General features: G+C 43.1%; 1 protein-coding gene across 1 annotated transcript; it reads right to left on the reverse strand.

The window, feature by feature from the left end:
* LOC134582842 (potassium channel subfamily K member 1-like) lies at positions 1-20,061 on the reverse strand. The gene is made up of 3 exons (XM_063439505.1): positions 19,729-20,061; positions 12,726-13,121; positions 1-905 (listed from the first exon to the last, which is right to left on the reverse strand). The coding sequence occupies exons 1-3, from the start codon at positions 20,042-20,044 to the stop codon at positions 649-651; spliced, it is 969 nt and encodes a 322-aa protein (XP_063295575.1). The 5' UTR covers positions 20,045-20,061; the 3' UTR covers positions 1-648.
* Positions 20,062-22,909: the final 2,848 nt, after the last annotated feature.

Here is a 22,909-nt window from a genome sequence, read left to right on the forward strand (position 1 = left end):
TAGATTTAAAAGTTGTCCCAAGACATACACAAAGCTGAATGGCATTGGGTTTTGCTTCATTTTACCCAGTTCTGGAAACATAACTAGATTGCTGAACATATTATAATGGTGAAATCAGGAGATACAAATATAAAAGTGGAACCTCAAAGTGTGTCTAAGGAAAGATTCATTTTTAAGACCATTGGCTAATTACAGCATAATTAGGTGAATCATAACTAATTGTTAAAAATTGCAAAAAAAACATTGACGAGGCAGAAACATTGTGTTAACTTGTTGTGAGTAGTCGTGAAGTGTTACATGGTAAATATAAAAATAAAATTAGGACATAAGAAACTTGAGTTTACCGACTTAACCCAGAATTGTCTAGCACTGACAAGGGAATTGCAAATGTCATTCAGTAATACCTAGGTTGAATAATTTTTCCAGTTTCAATACTTTGGACTAAAAATGTGCAATTCCCTAGCTGATTCCCAGCAACTCACCCCCTAGATGATTTAACGCCAGTTTCAGGAGATATGAGGTGCCCAAAAAGTCTTTCACTTTGGCTCCTGGAACCTTCAGTAAACGTTCTCATCTTAACTAAAAGGTCCAGAATGAAATATAGACAGATACATGTGGAAGATTCTATACATGATGTAAGAATTCATTTTAACTGGGGCTTATGGTGCCATAGAATTTCTCAGGTGTAGGAGACAGAGAATGTGGAACTCTTCTTCTTGTTGTTTCATCATGTCTCTGCACAAAAGAATCTTCTAGATCATTCGTTAATACTGGGTCTGCTTCCTCATCTCTTCGAACATCTTCGCATCCGAGCAGGAACAGATTAAACAATCTGTCACAATTCAAAAGGCTCTTTGTCGTTTCTACCGCAAGAAGCACAGCAGCCAGTCCCACTAATAAATAACCTAAAATAAGGATCCAGTAGAAAAAAATTAAATAGGTGATTATATGAATTTCTCAAAGATAATGATGCTGAATGCACCCACCTCCCCCCAGTATCCATAATACCTTATACGGAATAGCAACATTAGGAGCACGGAACACACACACACACATGTATGTGTAAATGTTAGAGAATTATACGTGTCCCACCACATTTAGAAGAACAAAAATAAAGTGATCCCCTCACCTTTAAACCCCCGGCGTGTCAGTCACATCATGGCCTCTTGTCCACTCTGTCAGATCATCAATCCTGATCTCAGCCAATCCAAGTACAAATGCGTGGCAAATCAAAATGCAACACTAATAAGTCTCCCCATAGAGGTGAATTGACTCAATGCATCTCTATGGGGAGTGATTGGGGTCTCCATGCAATGTTCTGAACGTCAATCCTGCAAAGATTGCATGACTGCAGCCAGGAAGTCCCTCTAGTAGGTGTTTGAGTGACAGCCCCTAGGGGTGGTCATAGGGGCAACGTAAACACTGTCTGCACGGACAGTCTCTTTACCCAAGAACCACTATAGAAACAAGCTGTAGTGGTTGTGGTACCCCTAGAGTGTCCCTTTAAACTAAATTTACTTTGATCTTCGTTATTTAAATGGTTCCAATTTAAATGGTTTCTTACGCTATTTAACTTGACTGCCCAAGAAAAGTCTTTCCTGTGTACTGCAAAATGTACTACTCCAAAAATTATATAAACTTTAATATAGCAATTTCTTGTGTACTTAATACACACAGAACACTTTTCAACTCAAGGAAAAAAAAAAAGGATAAAATAAATAAAAGAAGTTTCATGTGTAATAACAGAAAAAAAATTAACCAACTAGCTAAAAGTTTATGTTTAAATAATATACTAGTATCATTTTTTTCCCCCCAAACACGGGGTGCATAGCGAGCACATAAATTTATTAGAAAATTAGCTGTTTTGTGTATAGATTGCTATCCAGATAAATATAAAAAACATTACAATATTGTAGATATTTACATATTGTTTCTTTTTCCTTTTGCTCTCCCCTTCTGTTGAAATATTGGGCTACTGAAAAGCTTCTGAAGGTATGCAGTGTCCTTTTTTTGCAATATTTCAATAAAGGTCTACAATATACATATTAGTAGACATGTGAGATTAGTTTAGTCTGATTTTGCAATTCAGAAGCGCTCAAATTTCAGAATTCTTTACAAACGGAAATGAAACAAACAGACAATTTCAGAATGAACGAAAAAACTAATTATTTTGGATAAAGTGTTAAGTAGATCACTCCCTGGTCTGATATCTTGATGAGGGATTGCAATAATTAGGGAGCGGTTTAGCAGTTAGCTTCCTTATTTGGGAATTTGTAGGCATTCATACGGCAATCCCACGCAAGGAAAGTAAATGAGAAAGCTAAAATAAAAATAATAAAATTCTTAATATTGCTCTTTTACCTTTTTAGTAGGGAGCTCCCTAATTTAGTATCATGTACATTCCATCTACCTATATGTGACTGCCATATTTGAAGGGGCACTTTCAAACCTCATACCTCAGTTTAGAAAAGGTGATTTACTCTCCTTTTTCTAGTGCCTCTAAATTTGAGGGGGGCTCCTCGCATCTGGTGCTGAACCCCTTTCCACCTTCTTGGCTGACATCATCAGAATGGATTATCTCAGCCAATCACAATGTTTTCCATTGGAAAGCATTGGATTGACAGAGCTTGTCAATTCTGATGATGTCAGCCAAGGAGGTGGGGTAAGAGGAGAGCCAAACACTGCCCTGACCAATCAACATCTCCTTATAGAGATGCATTGAATCAATGTATATCTATTAGGAAAGTTCAGTGTCTCCATGCAGAGCATTGAGATGCTGAACGTCAGTCACACTGTGCCGCACTGCCCCAGGAAGCACCTCTAGCAGCCATCTGAAGAGTGGCTACTAGAGGTGTCCCTAGGCTGTAATGTGAACACTACATTTTCTCTGAAAAGACAGTGTTTACTGTAAAAAGCCTAAAAGGGACTGATTATACTCACCAGAACTATATTAAGCTGCAGTTGTTTTGGTGACAATAGTGTCCCTTTAAGGGTACCAAATTCCAGAGGGAGTTTTGTTTAGTAGATAAACTATTTTGGTATCCTTAAATATGGAAATCTAACATATAAAATGTATGTGCTGCATGTATAATGTATGCAGCATGTGTGCATTGCATGTATATAGAATGTATTTGGAATACACAATAGGAAATTAGGGTCTTATCTTCTAAACAACTAAAAAAATGTTTTTTAAAAAGCCAGTTTATGAATTTTGCTCTCTTTTGTTTAGTATATAGCTTCCTAATTTGGTCCCCTTAATTATGAAAATATATATATATATATTCTAAATTCTGGTCTTCCAGCAGTTTAGTATATAGCTCCCTAACTTGTAGGATTATGTAGGATTAACATTTTTAAGGAGAGAATAACAAAATTAGGGAGCCGAAAACCCTAGGATAGGAGCAATAGACAAACCAAGAAACAGGAATGAGCGTCTATATTCAAGAGGCGAAGTTGAGATACACGGGCACAATACACAAGGTCAGCGGGCCCTAGAGTGAGAGGCAGGAAACGAACCCACTTTGTACACACTTATAGCGAAGTAAGGTACCCTGTTCCCATTTCCCCCCCCCTCCTTCAGACCCCCCCCCCCCTCCACCTATGGGAGCACAGTAATAACGATTAGGAGACAAATCATACAGACGAGCTTACGATAAGGCACCAGAAACGAGCACATGTGTATTCCGATTATGATTTCTGAAATTGTCTCACTGTAAAATGACTGTCGTAATATAAGTGTCTTCTTACCCTCCCCTTTTTTTCCTTCTGTACCCCAGTTACGATATTTGGATAATCAATAAAAATTGTCAAATTGAAAAAAAAAAAATTAGGGAGCCAACTGCTTAACAGAACCCACAAAGGGAGTAATTGGCATCTGAATTTTGGAAGCGATTTATATTTCCTTATTTTCTTTTGTTCGAAACTGATCATTTTTCTTTTATTCTGTACTAACCAAAATTTGAAAGTGAACAAAATTGAAACAAAACCCATGCGTATCCCGATATATAGGTAAACATAGAATTTTTGGCATACAGTAGGTGTTACAGAAATAGATAAAGAAAATTAGTCAAATACCTTGCTTATAGGTATTTTTAATGACCCAGATGGCCAGATATCTCCACTGGCCACTCCTCAGATGGCTGCTAGAGGTGCTTCCTGGGTCAGTGCTGCACAGTATGACTGGCATTCAGTATCTCCTTCCTCTGCATGCAGACACTGAACCTTCCTCACAGAGTTGCATAGATTCAATTCATCTCTATGAGGAGATGCTGATTGGCCAGGGCTGTGTTTGGCTTTTGCTGGCTCTGCCCCTGATCTGCCTCCTTGACAGTCTCAGCCAATCCTATGGGGAAGCACTGTGGTTGACTCAGACCACCACTTAATGTCAGCAGACATATCAGGGGCAGAACTAGCAGAGGCAGCAACTGCAGACTTGAATACAAGTAAGATTTTACTATATTTACGGAGGCAAGATAGGGCCGTGGGGGCTAGATGGTGGCTCTCACACTACAGGGTCAGGAATACATGTTTGTGTTACTGACCCTATAGTGTTCTTTTAACATATTATGCTGTAGGATCTGACTGAAAATAAAATATTGCGTCACAGTGTAATACTTTTAGAAAAACTTAATTTGGAACTCAACTGCAGGTGAAAGAATAAACGGGATGCTGTCACTTTAAGAAGGTTTGATTTATTGAAATACGTTATTTTCACTTTAACAATCTTCTGCAGCAATATAAACTGAAAAATATACCCCATCTAGCAATGGTAATCTTGTTTAGGATTGCTCCACAGAAAATAGCCTTCAGTAGCAATAATGAAATAAGGCAACTCCTTGATTAGGAATATAGAATACCGTCCATTAGACTTCAAATAATGCATAGGAGAAAGGCAATTCCTGTTTTAGGAATGTGACAGAGTCCGTTAGGTTTCAATAGTGAAATGTAGAAAATAAAGAAGATCCTGATTCGGATAGTAGTTATTGTCCTTTTAGACTCCAACAAATAAATGAAACAATTAGATACAAGCAATCAGCTGTAATTGAACTTTCAATGTAGCAAACAAGTGGTAATAGAATCCCAGAGGGCAGACATATGTATTCCCTTTATCCTTCCAATAACTTTAAGGTCTGATCCAATTATTAATCCTAGTAACTGGAGAACTCACTGAAGAACTTTGTTCCTGTGGATGCTGAGAATGGAAGTCCTTTCCAGTACAATAATGGGGATTGTATATGGAGGATTAGAGGAGATCGTAGTTAATTCTGTTCAGAGTCTGAGAGAGGAGAAGTCAGCGCAGTCAGGATCAGGTAAGAGGTTCGGTACACGGGTAATCAATAGGAGGAGCTCCATCGGCAATTTGCAATATGTAGGTAACAAATTGATTGAGCAATGTGAATGGGGCCGCAACTTCCTTTTAACAGGGAAGAACATGACGTCAGACGCATGGGCGGAGTTGGATCGGCGAGAACCTAGAAGTCATACAGGTAAATGCTGATCAGAGAGAAAGTAATATGGGGGAATCCTGACAAGAAAAGGTGCTGGTAGGGCAATGTAAACACAAGCAATTCTCTTACTCTACGTGGCAGAGAATTGAACTGTGAAACTACAGGAGCTTGAAATATACACTAAAACGACGTCATTAAGCTTAATTTGTCGATGTTTAGGATATCCCCTTCCCCAGCAGTAGGACTCTATGCTTTTTGAAGCTTCTTTTATGAGGGAGTTTGGCATCTTCAGCACAGTTTAAACATTGTTAGTAGTGAAAGGGTTAACATCAAACAATCTATTTACTGTGAAAACCACAGACGTCCTAGTTTAACCTTTATATAAATCAGAATTATTAAGTTGGGTTAACCATACACAAGGTGATAGAAATAATCATATTTTCCTGATAAACTGATGTGTGCTGCACACCTACCCAAGGACCAACCTCTGCTATACAAGGCTCCTCAAAGGCCACACACACATTTATCCAGTTACACATAATAAACCCTTCCAGAAAAAGAAATACATAAATACAAAATTAAATATAAATAACGGGCACTTTGATCCCAAACTTACAACACAAAAAAAATGGTAGGGTTGCATTTAAACTACCGGTATGTAATAAACATTGTTACCCTAATGAAACGTTCGGTAACGTGTTGGGCCACTCAGTAATGCGGAGAGTTCATGAATGTATCCCAGAGCTCCAAAACAGTAACTCACATGGCAACAAACAATGTGAATTAACGTATCCCAGAGCTCCAAAACAGTAACTGACATGGCAACAATGTGAATTAATGTATCCCAGAGCTCCAAAACAGTAACTGACATGGCAACAATGTGAATTAATGTATCCCAGAGCTCCAAAACAGTAACTGACATGGCAACAAACAATGTGAATTAATGTACCCCAGAGCTCCAAAACAGTAACTCACATGGCAACAAACAATGTGAATTAACGTATCCCAGAGCTCCAAAACAGTAACTGACATGGCAACAAACAATGTTAATTAATGTACCCCAGAGCTCCAAAACAGTAACTCACATGGCAACAAACAATGTGAATTAACGTATCCCAGAGCTCCAAAACAGTAACTGACATGGCAACAATGTGAATTAATGTACCCCAGAGCTCCAAAACAGTAACTTACATGGCAACAAACAATGTGAATTAACGTATCCCAGAGCTCCAAAACAGTAACTGACATGGCAACAATGTGAATTAATGTACCCCAGAGCTCCAAAACAGTAACTTACATGGCAACAATGTGAATTAATGTACCCCAGAGCTCCAAAACAGTAACTCACATGGCAACAATGTGAATTAATGTATTCCAGAGCTCCAAAACAGTAACTGACATGGCAACAAACAATGTGAATTAATGTACCCCAGAGCTCCAAAACAGTAACTCACATGGCAACAAACAATGTGAATTAACGTACCCCAGAGCTCCAAAACAGTAACTTACATGGCAACAAACAATGTGAATTAACGTATCCCAGAGCTCCAAAACAGTAACTGACATGGCAACAATGTGAATTAATGTACCCCAGAGCTCCAAAACAGTAACTTACATGGCAACAATGTGAATTAACGTACCCCAGAGCTCCAAAACAGTAACTGACATGGCAACAATGTGAATTAATGTACCCCAGAGCTCCAAAACAGTAACTGACATGGCAACAAGCATAGTATATGACTGTATCCAGAGCTCCAAATCAGTAAGTCACATGGTAACAATCAATGTGTAGGAATGTATCCCAGGGCTCCAAAGCAGTAACTCACATGGCAACAAACAATGTGAATTAATGTACCCCAGAGCTCCAAAACAGTAACTGACATGGCAACAATGTGAATTAATGTATCCCAGAGCTCCAAAGCAGTAACTGACATGGCAACAATGTGAATTAATGTATCCCAGAGCTCCAAAGCAGTAACTGACATGGCAACAATGTGAATTAATGTATCCCAGAGCTCCAAAGCAGTAACTGACATGGCAATAATGTGAATTAATGTATCCCAGAGCTCCAAACCAGTAACTCACATGGCAACAAGCAATATGTACAAATGTATCCCAGAGCTCCAAAGTAGTAACCAAAATGGTAACAAGCAATATGTACAAATGTATCCCAGGGCTCCAAAGCAGTAACTCACATGGTAACAAGCAATATCTACAAATGTATCCCCGGGTTCCAAAGTAGTAACCAACATGGTAACAGGCAAAGTATATTACTGTATCCCAGAGCTCCAAAGTAGTAACTAACATGGTAACAGGCAAAGTATATTACTGTATCCCAGAGCTCCAAAGTAGTAACTAACATGGTAACAGGCAAAGTATATTACTGTATCCCAGGGCTCCAAAGTAGTAACTAACATGGTAACAGGCAAAGTATATTACTGTATCCCAGAGCTCCAAAGTAGTAACTAACATGGTAACAGGCAAAGTATATTACTGTATCCCAGAGCTCCAAAGTAGTAACTAACATGGTAACAGGCAAAGTATATTACTGTATCCCAGAGCTCCAAAGTAGTAAAGCTCATGGTAACAGGCAAAGTATATTACTGTATCCCAGAGCTCCAAAGCAGTAAAGCTCGTGGTAACAGGCACTTAACACAAATGCAGCACAGAGCTCCAAAGCAGTAAAAAAAAAAAAAATAGACAAAATAGGGACTGCTTTGTCTTAAGTATTTTTCCTATGCTTGACTTTCTTCGACCAAAGGAGGAGCTCAAGTCCAATCCATTTCCTGTGGTCAGAAAACGTTTTCCCACAATACTCGGCCTCCTCTGTGTTCTTGCAATTCCTCCATTCTCCATTCCTGAAAGTTCTGTCATGCAGACTAAGAGCCGGTGAATTTACCAAATTTCATCTGAACCGAATGCCCACAGTTTGTCCATTCATGTTCGCATGAAATTCAGTATTATTTTTGGTTCGTAATTTCATTCAGAAGAAGGATCTGATCCGTGTTGCATCTTGCAGATGATTAGTAGAAAGCCCCCTAATTCACACCATATTAGGGAGCTATTTACTAAAAAGCTGAAAAGGCCAAAAATCAGTCTTTCAGCCAGTTTTACTAATTAGAAAATATTTAGTATTAGTAAATAAGGGCGTTTAGAAACTTGCTCCTGCCCCTACATGCTATGCACGTCTATTAAACAGTTTGCAGCCAGTGATAAGGGGGTAGGACCTACTGTCTCCCCCCTGCTCCACCCATAAAGACGCCCTAAGTGACTAGGTATCCCCAAGGGAGCCGGGGGGGAGACAGTAGGTGCCCCCCTCCTTATCACTCTGGGCCCCCACCCACCACTAAAAGGGGACAGAGGGGAGACAAACGGTTCTCCATTAACACTTAGGGCCCCCACCCGCCACTCATTGAAGGGGGTGGGGTGGAGACACTAGGTTCCCTGTTTAGTTAAATAATCCCCACTAATGGGGCATGGGGGCGAACTATATCCCCCCTGTGGGAGGACATGGGGGGGGAGTTTAGGAAGTGGCGGGGAGAAGAGCTACCCACGGCTTCTATTTTTACTAATTGCAAAGAGAGAACCACGAGACGGTAAATCCCTCCTTGTAATAAACTAAATTAATGAATGAAAATGGAATTGAAATTTGGTCTTCGCTCCTTCTTTGTAAATTCTATTCATTCGTCTTTTTGACTGATAAGCGAATAGCTGAAATTCCCGTCCAAATTTCGGACAATAGCGAATGCCAAAGTGTTAAACTGGGCTTGTGCTGGAATTCACAGCGCTATCTAGTGATGGCAAATGACGTGTCTGGCAAGAGTAAGATGGCGGCGCCCAGGACTTAGATCTATACAAGAAATAAATAGGTTTTAAAAAGAGGTGAAACGGGGGATATAAAGGGCGTAGATGGGTGAATAGGGACACAATAAAATGTAGTTGGGTCATGAGGGGGGTACAAAAACAAACGGATGTTGCCAGGAAAGTGCCGCTTTAATAAGGAGACAAGACGGAGGCAGCTCTTGGACAGAGTAAATAAAACAATGTTGGTTTCTACTTTTAATTTTATTTTTCGAATCGCAAACACAAATTGTTATATAGAGGAACCAATAACGCCTAACCCCGGTTTCCTGAGACGCTGGTAGGAATAAGGTAAGAGGGGCTGGCCAGTGACATGATCGCACTACTGGCTCCGAAATGTAAAAAAAAAAAAAAAAAAAAAAAAAAAAAAGGATGCGGGGAATGGTGGCCTGAGTAAATGGCACCAGACTGCCTGCCCATCACTCAGATCGGCCCACTGAGTGCAGGACATGCAGGGAATGCTGTCTCAGTGCTCCATGGAGGGACCTAATGTCATGAACATAGTGCAAGAACATCTTATAATGAGCTCAGGCTATGATTGTTGAGGATAATTCCCTGGTGTCGCCAAAAGTGGACAGTACCTGAAAAATCGGGACAGTTGGGAGGTACATAATAACATTAGTGAAAATAATATTGAAGTCCTGGAAAGAGAGAGAGAGCATTAGGGTGTGTTTACCAGGACAGTATGATAGGAAAAATTCATGAAATATAAATAATTTGTATTTACGCACAGGAATGTTTGTAGAAATATTTGTGCCCAGCAGAGTTAAAAATAAATAAATAAAGCTCCTGCAAATTGCCAAATACTTAGAGTTTTCCAATAATAGCTGCTGTGAATATTCTCGCTACAGAGACCAACGTGAAAACAGCTGTATACTTAGGCTAATTGAATAAAAAAATATATTTTAATTAAAAACGCTTGAGTGGATCTCATGCAATAGGAAGCTTCAGAATGTAATTAGTACATCGAGAAGTAATGCATTAGCCAGGAGAAAGTACAAAACTGAGCAGGAATCACAGAATTGGATACTTTCGTTGAAATGGACATTCTAATTTTTTTACTCTATAAATGTCATGAAATCCCTCAAACCCGCGATATCAATATTTCACACAGTACACACTTTAGTATTCTGTATATATTTACATTATATAATTTTATCCATTTTATTTTATTAATACTTTTTATTCATCCCCTTTTAAACATTTTAATTGCATTTTGTTCCAAAGAGGCTGGAAAGTGAGACATTATTTCAATTTAATTGCAGCTGTTCTGCAATGCCGTGCAGAGACACTCCAATAATCAGAGCTGCCTAAAGCACTCCAGCGGGCTGATATTCTTTAGGGTTTAACAGCACGTCCCCTTGTTCTTTTGTCTTAACTCCCCCAGTCATTAGTAGTTTAACCCTCTTGCATGTTTTTTTTAATAGCCCTCACCTACAGGAGGGGCTTCGGGGGGACATTAAGTCCACCCATTCATTTTATTTAATAACCCCCATGCTTTATTATGTAGATATCGCCAGTGTGGAGGCAAAGCGAGGGAGCAGGAATCCACTGGCTTTCTGTTTAGTAGACATGCCCCTACACACAGCACAAAAGGTTTATACTAATATGGGGGTCATATTGACTCCCCCCTAATCTTTATTTGTTGCTTGACTCAGGAGATCGCTTTTATGAACAAGGTATGCAGAGTTAATTTAACCAGTCGGGGGATTGCGAGAAGGAAGCAGTAGGAAGATTCTATTTTTAAATGATCTAATTACAAGGAGGGAGTCTGTAGCTACCTACTGGTAATTAAAACAAGGGCTGGACGAATTTGCACCCAACAAGCATTTAGGTGGGTTTTTAAAAAAAAAAAAAAGAAATTACAATCAATTAATTTGCGATTTGTATGAATGAACAAATTCCCCCAAATTTGGAATAATTTATATTAGTCCGAAAAAGAATGCCAAGTTCATATGATTATTAGTTTTGGTTACACTTTAAGGGTACATTAAACACTCCTTTGTTATGTCACATTACATCCTCACAAAATTCGAGCCTCATAGAGAAAAGTGTTCAAAAACAAAGGATTGTGAACCTTGGCTCTGACACTTTGCCTACTATACCAGCCAACTTTTTGGAAAAACACAGTCAGTAAATAACTAGAAAAATGTCGTCCTAAAACCATTTTAGTTTTTTTAAAATATTTTTTTGTACTTTATTATGATGACATTCAGACAGCCTAATACATCCCCTCCCCTGTCCCTGCCAATACAATATTCAAGTCCATATCGCATTCACCAAGGTGCAGCAGGAAAAGGCAGACTGGAAATTGTGTCCGTGGTGGATGAGGGATGTGTTTGTGACTTTATGTAGTGGTGGGGAAGGAAATCTTTCACGGCTTATTTTTAAAGTCTCACTTTAACCTATCATTCGGCAGCAGAGCAGCTAATATGGTAAGAGCTTACACCAGTTGTGCAGGGTACGGGACACCTTGTGCAGCCACCGGAGGACATCCCTGGGGGGATTCAACACCTTTATACACCATTATTTAAAAGAACACCCCTTTATCCATTAATAGGCACAGAATATTTTAGAGAAGGGTTAGGCAACCTTCAGAACTCCAGATGTTGTGGTCTACATCTCCCATAACGCTCTCGCAGCACTAGGAGACATGTAGTCCACAAGATCTGGAGTGCTGAAGGTTGCCTACTTCTAAATAATTTAGAATATAACTAATATTAAAGAGTAATGTCATTTATTAAAAGGAGCAAAAATATACCATATAAAAACAATGAATATGTCCCATCTAATATGAATTACCAAGTTAAAGGGACATTGGAATGAAGTGGTTATGGTGCTAGGAGGTCCTGGGCACCTGCCTACCTTCTGGGGTTATGCCATTAACAAATGGTTTAGTCTCAAAGTGTTCAAGCTTGTAACTGTCAACTCTGACCCTAAAAGTCCTTTCCAGTCAAAATGGACACCACCTATTAGTAGGTCCCCGTTTACAAAATGGAGTGAAAAATATATACTTTCCTTTTTCTCTCTGTTTTGTGAATAGGGTGCCTGGACCGAGGCTTCCTGACTCAGGTAAGAATAAAAGTAAAGGGTCAGAGTCGTTGGGCAATCGCGATGAAGACTTTGCATGCAGGTAAGCAAGCAACTGAGACCTCCTCGGATCATAACTTAATTCCATTGAAGTTGTTATGGAGCCCGTAGGGGTCCTTTAACCCCTTAAGGACACATGACATGTGTGACATGTCATGATTCCCTTTTATTCCAGAAGTTTGGTCCTTAAGGGGTTAAGTTCTGAAGGCCAAAGAAATACACTATGACATAAAGAAGTGAATAGTCACATTTAAAGCATTCAATGAAGATCAGCAAATGATCAGCAAATGTGAGCCACAGACATATAATCTGGCTGTAAGTACTTACCAATAACCATCACCTTGTAAAGGACTGGCATCTGTTGACCACTTTGCTCTCCTGGAACATAGTCTCCAAGTCCAACAGTGGTTAAAGAGATAAAACAGAAATAAACAGCATCTAGATATTCCCAGTTTCCCTCAACAAGATCAAATATAACTGCTGGAACCAAAAAGAACATGGCCAATATGAGAGTTATTAAAATAGGTGCGTGGATCCATTCCAGCCTTTTCTTGGAAACACGAAAATAAATTCGAATATTATGGATGGGTTTGTCACGAAACAATATGAGCATGTTCCGAGCGGTGATGGACAGAATGGAGAAGGTAAGTGGAATGCCAATCATTGAGTACATCAGACAGAATAACTTTCCAGCCCAGGAGATCGGAAAAGGATGTCCATAGCCTGGGGAAAGACAAGAAGGAGGAAAGAAGTCAATTACAACAATACATTAAACAGTGTCACTCACAAAACATAACTATTTAGTTCAAGAATTACTTCAAACAATTGATAAGATGCTGTTTTTGGTTAGTGTAACCCTTGCTGTCATGGCAGTGGCAGATCCAGGGGGGGGGGGGCAACAGGGCAATTGCCCCTACCCCCCCCCCCCCCCCCGAGAGCCGATGCTCCAACCAGCAGGGCCGGAGCTATCCAAGCACCAGCCCTGCTGGGTGCCTTCACGGACCGGAGGGGAGATCAGAGATCAGCTGGGCGGCCAGCACAGAGAGAGGAGGGAGAGGAGACCTGGGAGCTCTAGCTTGCAGCTCCACCGGGTCTCCTCTCGCGAGCACGGAGCGTTGCCATGGCTACACTCAGTTCTCACAAGAGTAAACTCTAGCCCAGAAGGTGCAGGCTAGAGTTCACTCCCCAATAGAACCGCCAGGGATTCTCCACGAGGACCACCAGGGCTTCAGAATTGATATCCCCCCTCCCTGTGCAAAGGTAAGAAGGGAGGGGGGATATAAATAATTTTATTTTAATTTTTAAAACAACTAACATTTTTTTTAATCAACCCCCTCCCCCAACTACACACACTGCCCCACCACACACACTGCCCCCACTATACCCCCATACACACACTTTTACCCCATACACACACTACCCCCACTGCACCCACTGTACCCCATACACACACTACCCCGCTGCACCCCCATACACACTTCTCCCCTATACACACACTGCCCAAACTGCACCCCTATACACACACCGCCCAAACTGCACCTCTATACACACACCGCCCAAACTGCACCCCTATACACACAATGCCCTCACTGCCCCCATACACACACTGCCCCCACTGCCCCCCCACACACACACTGCCCCCCCACACACACACTGCCCCCACTGTATCCCCACACACACACTGCCCCCACTGTATCCCCACACACACACTGCCCCCACTGTATCCCCACACACACACACACTGCCCCCCCATACACACACTGCCCCCCATACACACACTGCCCAAACTGCACCCCTATACACACACCGCCCAAACTGCACCCCTATACACACACACCGCCCAAACTGCACCCCTATACACACACAATGCCCCCACTGCCCCCATACACACACTGCCCCCACTGCCCCCATACACACACACACACTGCCCCCATACACACACTGCCCCCACTGCCCCCATACACACACACACACACTGCCCCCACTGTATCCCCACACACACACTGCCCCCCCATACACACACTGCCCCCCCATACACACACTGCCCCCCATACACACACCGCCCCCACTGCCCCCCCATACACACACTGCCCCCACTGCATCCCCATACACACAATGCCCCCCCATACACACACTGCCCCCCCATACACACAATGCCCCCCCATACACACAATGCCCCCCCATACACACAATGCCCCCCCATACACACAATGCCCCCACTGCCCCCCATACACACACAATGCCCCCACTGCCCCCCATACACACACAATGCCCCCACTGCCCCCCATACACACACACACAATGTCCCCACTGCCCCCCATACACACACACACACAATGTCCCCACTGCCCCCATACACACACACACAATGTCCCCACTGCCCCCCATACACACACACACAATGTCCCCACTGCCCCCATACATACACAATGTCCCCACTGCCCCCCATACACACACACACACAATGTCCCCACTGCCCCCATACACACACACACACACACACACACACAATGTCCCCACTGCCCCCCATACACACACACACAATGTCCCCACTGCCCCCCATACACACACACACACACACACACAATGTCCCCACTGCCCCCCATACACACACACACACACACACAATGTCCCCACTGCCCCCCATACACACACACACACAATGTCCCCACTGCCCCCCATACACACACACACAATGCCCCCACTGCCCCATACCACACAATGCCCCCACTGCCCCATACCACACAATGCCTCCACTCTACCCCCCCACACACACACAATGCCTCCACTCTACCCCCCCACACACACACAATGCCTCCACTCTAGCCCCACACACACACAATGCCTCCACTCTAGCCCCACACACACAATGCCTCCACTCTACCCCCACACACACACAATGCCTCCACTCTACCCCCACACACACACAATGCCTCCACTCTACCCCCACACACACAATGCCTCCACTCTACCCCCACACACACAATGCCTCCACTCTACCCCCACACACACAATGCCTCCACTCTACCCCCACACACACAATGCCTCCACTCTACCCCCACACACACACAATGCCTCCACTCTACCCCCACAAACACACAATGCCTCCACTCTACCCCCACAAACACACACAATGCCTCCACTCTACCCCCACAAACACACACAATGCCTCCACTCTACCCCCACAAACACACACAATGCCTCCACTCTACCCCCACACACACACACAATGCCTCCACTCTACCCCCACACACACACAATGCCTCCACTCTACCCCCACACACACACACACAATGCCTCCACTCTACCCCCCACACACACACACAATGCCTCCACTCTACCCCCACACACAATGCCTCCACTCTACCCCCCCACACACACACACAATGCCTCCACTCTACCCCCCCCCACACACACACACACACAATGCCTCCACTCTACCCCCACACACACACACACACACACACACACAATGCCTCCACTCTACCCCCACACACACACACAATGCCTCCACTCTACCCCCACACACACACACACACAATGCCTCCACTCTACCCCCACACACACACACAATGCCTCCACTCTACCCCCACACACACACACAATGCCTCCACTCTACCCCCACACACACACAATGCCTCCACTCTACCCCCATCAGGGCCGGCCTTAGGCATTTGGGCGCCCTGTACAAAAAATCTTCACAGCGCCCCCACCCCTCCCCCACTCCTTACCCCTTCCCACACACCCTGTCACACACACACACACACACACACAGGCAGGCAGACAGCCATACACACACACACACACTCAGGCAGTCATACACAGACAGCCACACACAAACACACACACAGACATAGAATGTGACGGCAGATAAGAACCATTCAGCCCATCTAGTCTGCCCAGACAGTCACACATAGGCAGTCACACACAAACACACACACACACAGGCAGACAGCCACACACACACACACACAGGCAGGCAGCCACACACAAACACACATACAAACAGTCAAACACACACAGACAAACAGTCAAACACACACTGTCAGACAGCCACACACACACACACAGTCACACACACACACACACACACTGGCAGACAGTCACACACACACACACACACACACATAGGCAAACAGTCACACACACACACATAGGCAAACAGTCACACACACACACATAGGCAAACAGTCACACACACACACACACACATAGGCAAACAGTCACACGCACACAGGCAGACAACCACACACACACAGGAAGACAGCCACACACACACACTCACTAACAGACAAACACACTCACAGACACACACTAACATACACACACACTAACATTAACACATTTTTTTACATTTATTTAGACACCCCTCCCAGCCTCCTTACCTTTAGGAATGCTGGGGGGGGGTCTCTTCCTCCCTGGTGGTCCAGTGGCTGCTAGGCTGGGCGGGCGGCTGGCGAGGGAACACTTCCTCTGTGCTGTTTGCTCAGCTCCCTCGCGCGCCGCAGAGTGAGGCTGGGAGCCGGAATATGATGTCATATTCCGGCTCCCAGCCTCACTCTGCGGCGCGCGAGGGAGCTGAGCATACAGCTCAGAGGAAGTGCTCCCTCGCCAGCCGCCCGCCAGCGCCGCCCGACCGCCCAGCAGCCCGGCATGTCTGTTAGCCGCAAGGCTAACAAGACATTTGCCTTGGGCATTTGGGGGCGGCTTTTTTTGCCGCCCCCTGGAAAATGCCGCCCAAGGCAAATGCCTTGTTAGCATTGCGGCTAACAGACATGCCGTGTGAGCGATGCGGCCGCAGGGCGCCCCCTGCACCATGGCGCCCTGTGCGGCCGCACAGCTCGCACACCCCTAAGGCCGGCCCTGACCCCCATACACACAATGCCTCCACTCTACCCCCATACACACACTTCTCCCCTACACACACAGTGCTCCCACTGAACTCCTATACACATACTGCCCCCACTACACCCTCATACACACACTGGCCCCATACACACAGTGTTCCCACTGCACCCCATATATACACTGCACTCCCATGCACACACTACACCCCTCATACAAAAACACAGTGCTCCCACTGCACCCCCATATGCACACTGTCTCAGATACACACACTGTCCCATATACATATACACACACCTACCTACCTAGAGGCCCCACCCCATACTACAGCCCCTATCCTGGCAGACCCAAGGTCAATTGTCCAACTGTTCTTAAACGGTTTGACTATTTACTCTGGGTGGGCACCACAGCACTCCTGGCACCATACCCACTACAGAGAGCTGCAGTGGTTATTGTGTCTGGATTGTTTCTTTAAATAATCTATGAGTGCCCATCCCGAGATAAGGCTCGGGATCCGCCAGTGTGTCATGGTGCCCCCTATCCTATTATAGAGAAGGAAAAAAAAAAAAAAACCTTTACTTCCGTCCCATTGCTGAAGCCAAGTTCTACTTGTAGCCCATCCGGCATGGAGCTTGCTGTGTGTGCAGACCACAGACACCAAATACATACAAAGTTAGCAATAGCCAGAACTTTTGTTCCCAGCTTGCTAATGATGCAACAAAGGCGCGGTGGAAAAAGAGTTACACTTCTGGCAGGCAATTGGTTAATATCCGTTTGTGTAGCATTTCATAGCTGCACACGCAGACCACAGGCACCTTGATCAATTTAAGTGGCTATGGTGCTTGGAGTAACCATTTAAACAGGATATCATTCAGCACTCCCAGACTTTAGAGCCCAACCTTACAGCATTCCTTCTGATACCCAACAACATTATTATTATTATTATTAGACAGATTATTAACGGCATTGCCGCGCATGTGCATTAGGTCTCCCCGGCCGGTGGGCGGGATCAGTCAGAAGGAGGAGCGGCGCGGAGGGAGAAGCAGCGATGTGGTTTTCACCCCTTTAGCAACCGGGGATTGGGAACCTGCAGTGACAGGAAAACGGATTGTTTTCCTGGCACTGGAGTTTCCCCTTTAACCGGTTTTACATACTAATGTTTGGGTTAAATGCATTGGCTTAGTGTCAGCCGATATTCACTGCCAAGGAATTAGGGAACGTTTTGACAAAGCTGGGCACCCAAGAACCCACCAGTGCCAAACTGTTTGAAAACTGCTAGACACAACTGTGGAATGATGTCAAGAGACCCCTGGCACCATAACACTGCGCCAGTCTGCAGTGGTTATGGCACTTAGAATGTCACTTTTAAAATCCAGAACTAAATGACCTCCAAATTTGTTGGAGGTCAAATGCAAATTATAAACCATCTTAATCCGGACACATTTCAGCTAGTCTAATTGTGGTACATATGGGTAGAAAAAATGTCAGAATTAGCACAATTTTAAAAACAAACTCGTATAGGGAAAATAAACTGGAAAGTAACGGTGGTGAGAGGGTTATAAAAAGAGGCTGCATGCCCTGTCCGCTGTTAACCCTCACACTGCCATCTATGGGTAAAGGACACTTTTAATTAAGAAAAGGATCATGGAACCTTAGCTTGTTTTATTACTTTAATTTGGTTTTAACAATTTGGCTGCTGGCTGCTGATGGTCATATATTGCGAACTACTGACCGCAGACAGAAAGCAGGTGAATTTATTTAGGAATTTTCCCCCAACTGGAACATATGAGTAAATCGAATTTGTAAGTTAATGGCACCTGTGAAAAGGAATTAACCAGCAAAGTTCACAGTTTAACCCCTTAACACCTGGAATGGCCAATTGTGTTTCCAGCTTAACTATTTTTGTGAATTTCCAACAATTTCACAGTTTAGCGAGTACATCCGGGACGTATTTACTAAACCGTGAACTGTTAAGAAACACAAAATATAGGTCAAAGTAGCGGATTTGAAGACATTCCCCAGTTTAGCCATTTGTCGTTTACTAACCAAACCCTCCGGGTTGAAACAGGCTGACATGCAATGATTGTTTTTCCAATTAAAAGAAGAAAAACAATCAACTTTTTATTTTCCAGTCATTATAGTGACTACAATTTGATATTCACTTAACATTCCCAAAAATTCACAATTTAGTGTATAACCTAACTACTTTAACCATCTGAGGGCAGTCTAGCTCCAGGTGCATATATCACAATGATTTTAGATATATTTCTGTAAAAAAAATATGTATATAAAAAAAAAGCCTCATTCAAACCTGCAGATACGGTAAATCTATTAAAAACAAAATCACAATGTCCCAAAACATAACATTTCCATTATTAAACCTTCGTGTGCGTCTCCAATGTATAATGTACAGCGACTGAGCCATTTATGGCTGAGGAAAAAAAGACCAAATAGAATTCCAAAATGTGCATAAAGCGATACTGACCTATGGTGGTGAGGGTGGTCCCAGCAAAGAAGAGAGAAGACACAAAATCCCATCTGTTCTCATAGCCGGACACATTGCGCAGGGCAGACACACCGAAGCTCTTGGCTACCATAGCTTTACGCAAAAAGTCTTCTAACTTCTGCTCAGATAGACATGGGTGAGCAGCTAGGAAGTCGTTCCACATATTCTCCACTTTAACTCTCAGGTCTTCCTCGTGAGGTTGCTCCAAAGTCGAGAAGACTAATCCTCCAAAAATTAAATAAAGTACATAGAAAGTTAGGAGAAGACAGTAGTAGAATGAGTGTCTGTTCACCATGCTTGGGGTGGGGTGGAGGATGGTCTCTGCACTGGGTTTCTAAATCCAGGCTCCTATTGTTAAAGTGACCACACTCCAATTAGACAAACTCCAGGTTTACAACAAGTGGTTATTTTCCACTCTTAAAGTTTACCAGAAACCAGTCCCTTTTCATACATTGCAGTCACATTGTTTGCTGGTTACCCATCATACGGTACTTTCCAAATCCTGGACAGGAGGATTATTACCCGCATGAAGATGCTGTTATGTTATGAGTTATCTTTGCTCCTCAGTTAATTGAAAGATTTCTAAACCACTGTTACTCAATTTATTCTCAAAGTCTGGGATTTTGTTGCAACCATTCAGGCAGAGTTAATGACTGCAGTGAGAATTGCCATAAATGCAAAGTGAATTTAAAATTTAAGGCCAAAAGAGTTAAACTGGAAAAGTTCTCCAGCTATGCATTCAGTTCGTCTACTTCGGTCTTAAATCTGAAATTCATTTTACATTTACTTTGAACAATTTTCAGTTAGATGAGTGAACCTGTTTCAATGCCACTCAGAGTTATGCACTAAAGTGTGTATTGTTAAAATCTCAAAGTGAATGTCAAATTCGAGGCCAAACTAGTCAATCTGAAAACACATCTGACTGAATTTTTCCAAATCCAATTCCAATTTGGCCTTAAAATTGTATTTCACACTAAATTCTCCACATTTCACAAGTTTGTGAAAATTCCTGTTACTTTAAGGAATTAAGGCGATATCTCCAAATCCCAGTGATTCCCTACTCAATTCTCCAGTCTCACCAATAGACCCCGTTTTGTCAGAATGCCCTCTGGATCAAAATTGAAAGATACCTAAATCCTGGACTGTTCGTGGACACGGCCGGGAGCCACTGCCCTAAGTCAGGGGTAGGCAAACATTTGCAATCCAGATAATTTTGGACTACATTTCCCATGATGCTTTGCAAGCATTAAGGTGGTTAAAGCATTATGGGAGATGTAGTCCAAAACATCTGGAGTGCCGATGGTTGCCTATCAGCAGGATAAGCAGTTGAAAGTAGTGAATTATGAGTCGACTTTAGGGCATAATATCAAAATTAGATTGCAATATTGGAATTTTTTCCCAAACTCGGCTACTTTAATCTCCGTTTCACCAGGTGGATGTCAACCCTCACAGCATGCTATATAGTGAATAGTTCCTTGAATGTTAATTAAAGCAATACTGTAAGCACCATAACCACTTCCATGGATTGAAAGGATTGAAGTGGCTATGGCGTATACTAATCGCTTACTAAATGTTTATTCGAGATTCTTAGTCCCAGGCAGCCTGAAGCCGGGCTTCCAATTTTCTTCTACCTCACCTGACCCTCACACCCAATCACTGCGCGCTACCCCTGTTATGGCGTGAGCAGAGCTGCGCCTCTCCCATTTCATCATTGGAGGCCAGACTTCAGGACACCAGAGACCGAGAATCTCTACTAAACAGTGAGTTTACCATTTATCAGTGATGCAAGAGCTGGTGCCTCCGAAGAACTCTAAGCACCACAACCACTTCAGTTGAAGTGATTTAGGTGCCTACAGTGTTCCTTTAAATAAGTGGGCTCCCCTGGGTCATTTATCTGAAAAAGATTTTGGTTCCATTCCACAATTTTGTATTTTTGGGGACTGGACTACATGGGCCAAGTGTAGTCTAGTACTTATCGCTTTTCCAATCGGGCCCACGGAAGAATCAAAAGGACCAATTAAAATGCTGAAAAAAGGTGACATTCGGACATGCGCCTATAGTAAGGTGCTTAATGTACCTAAAGGGAGATCCAGTCCTGTATCTGGGTTTTTAATTCTCTTACTGGTATAGCAGACATGCGAAGCGGAGTAGGCAGGTCAGGAGTGAGAGCTCAGATGCTTTGCGGTTTGTACATGTACCAAATCTGTGTAAGCTAATACAACACATTGAGACATCGTGTCCACTGTTGCTGGGATCCAGCAGCTATCGAAACATGGGAGATGGATACATTTCAAGGTCATGTGAAATATTGCCATAGTTTAACATTTAAAGGGACTCTTCAGTGCCAGGAAAAGAATCTGTTTTCCTGGCATTGCAGGTCCCCTCTCCCTCCCACCTCCCATCCCCAGTTGCTGAAGGGGTGAAAACCCCTTCAGTCACTTACCAGAGGCAGCGACATGTCCCACGTCGCTGCTTCTCCCTCCGCCGCCGCTCCTCCCCTGAATTACGTCAGCCGGCAGGGGAGACCTAATGCGCATGCATGCGCAGGTTTTCTGTGCTATGGACCAGGAAGTGTCCTCTAGTTGACAGCCACTAGAGGTGGAGTTAACCCTGCAAGGTAATTATTGCAGTTTATGAAAACTGCAATTATTACACTTGCAGGGTTAAGGGTAGTTGGAGTTGGCACCCAGACCACTCCAATGGGCAGAAGTGTCCCTTTAAAGCTTCTGAAGAGGTCAATATTTTACGACCACATTAGACTGCAATGGAAATTCAAATGAGAGAGAGAATGAACAATGACAGATGTTTTTTCTACTCTCTGCAATAATTAGCTGTCTCACAGATGTCATAAAATTACCGCTAACATTTGGTACATTAATCAGGTTGAGGTTTGCGAGGCAAACTGGACACGTAAAAGGACATACCGGTAATCTAAAAACAATGTCACAGTTTCATGGATTAGCAATATGCGTGGTCTTCACAGCTTGGACGAACCAGCAAAATATATATAAATGGTAGAGTGTGAAAAAAAATATTCTGGAGTTTTGTAGAACTTTTGTTAATCTTTTAGGATTTGTAAAAATATGTATATGGAAAAAAACAAACAGCTGCACTACAGCTAAACTGAATTTGTGATCCTCTATTAGATTACACTATGAAT

The sequence above is a fragment of the Pelobates fuscus genome, chromosome 13 (genome assembly GCF_036172605.1).
Source record: "Pelobates fuscus isolate aPelFus1 chromosome 13, aPelFus1.pri, whole genome shotgun sequence".
NCBI lineage: Eukaryota > Metazoa > Chordata > Amphibia > Anura > Pelobatidae > Pelobates > Pelobates fuscus.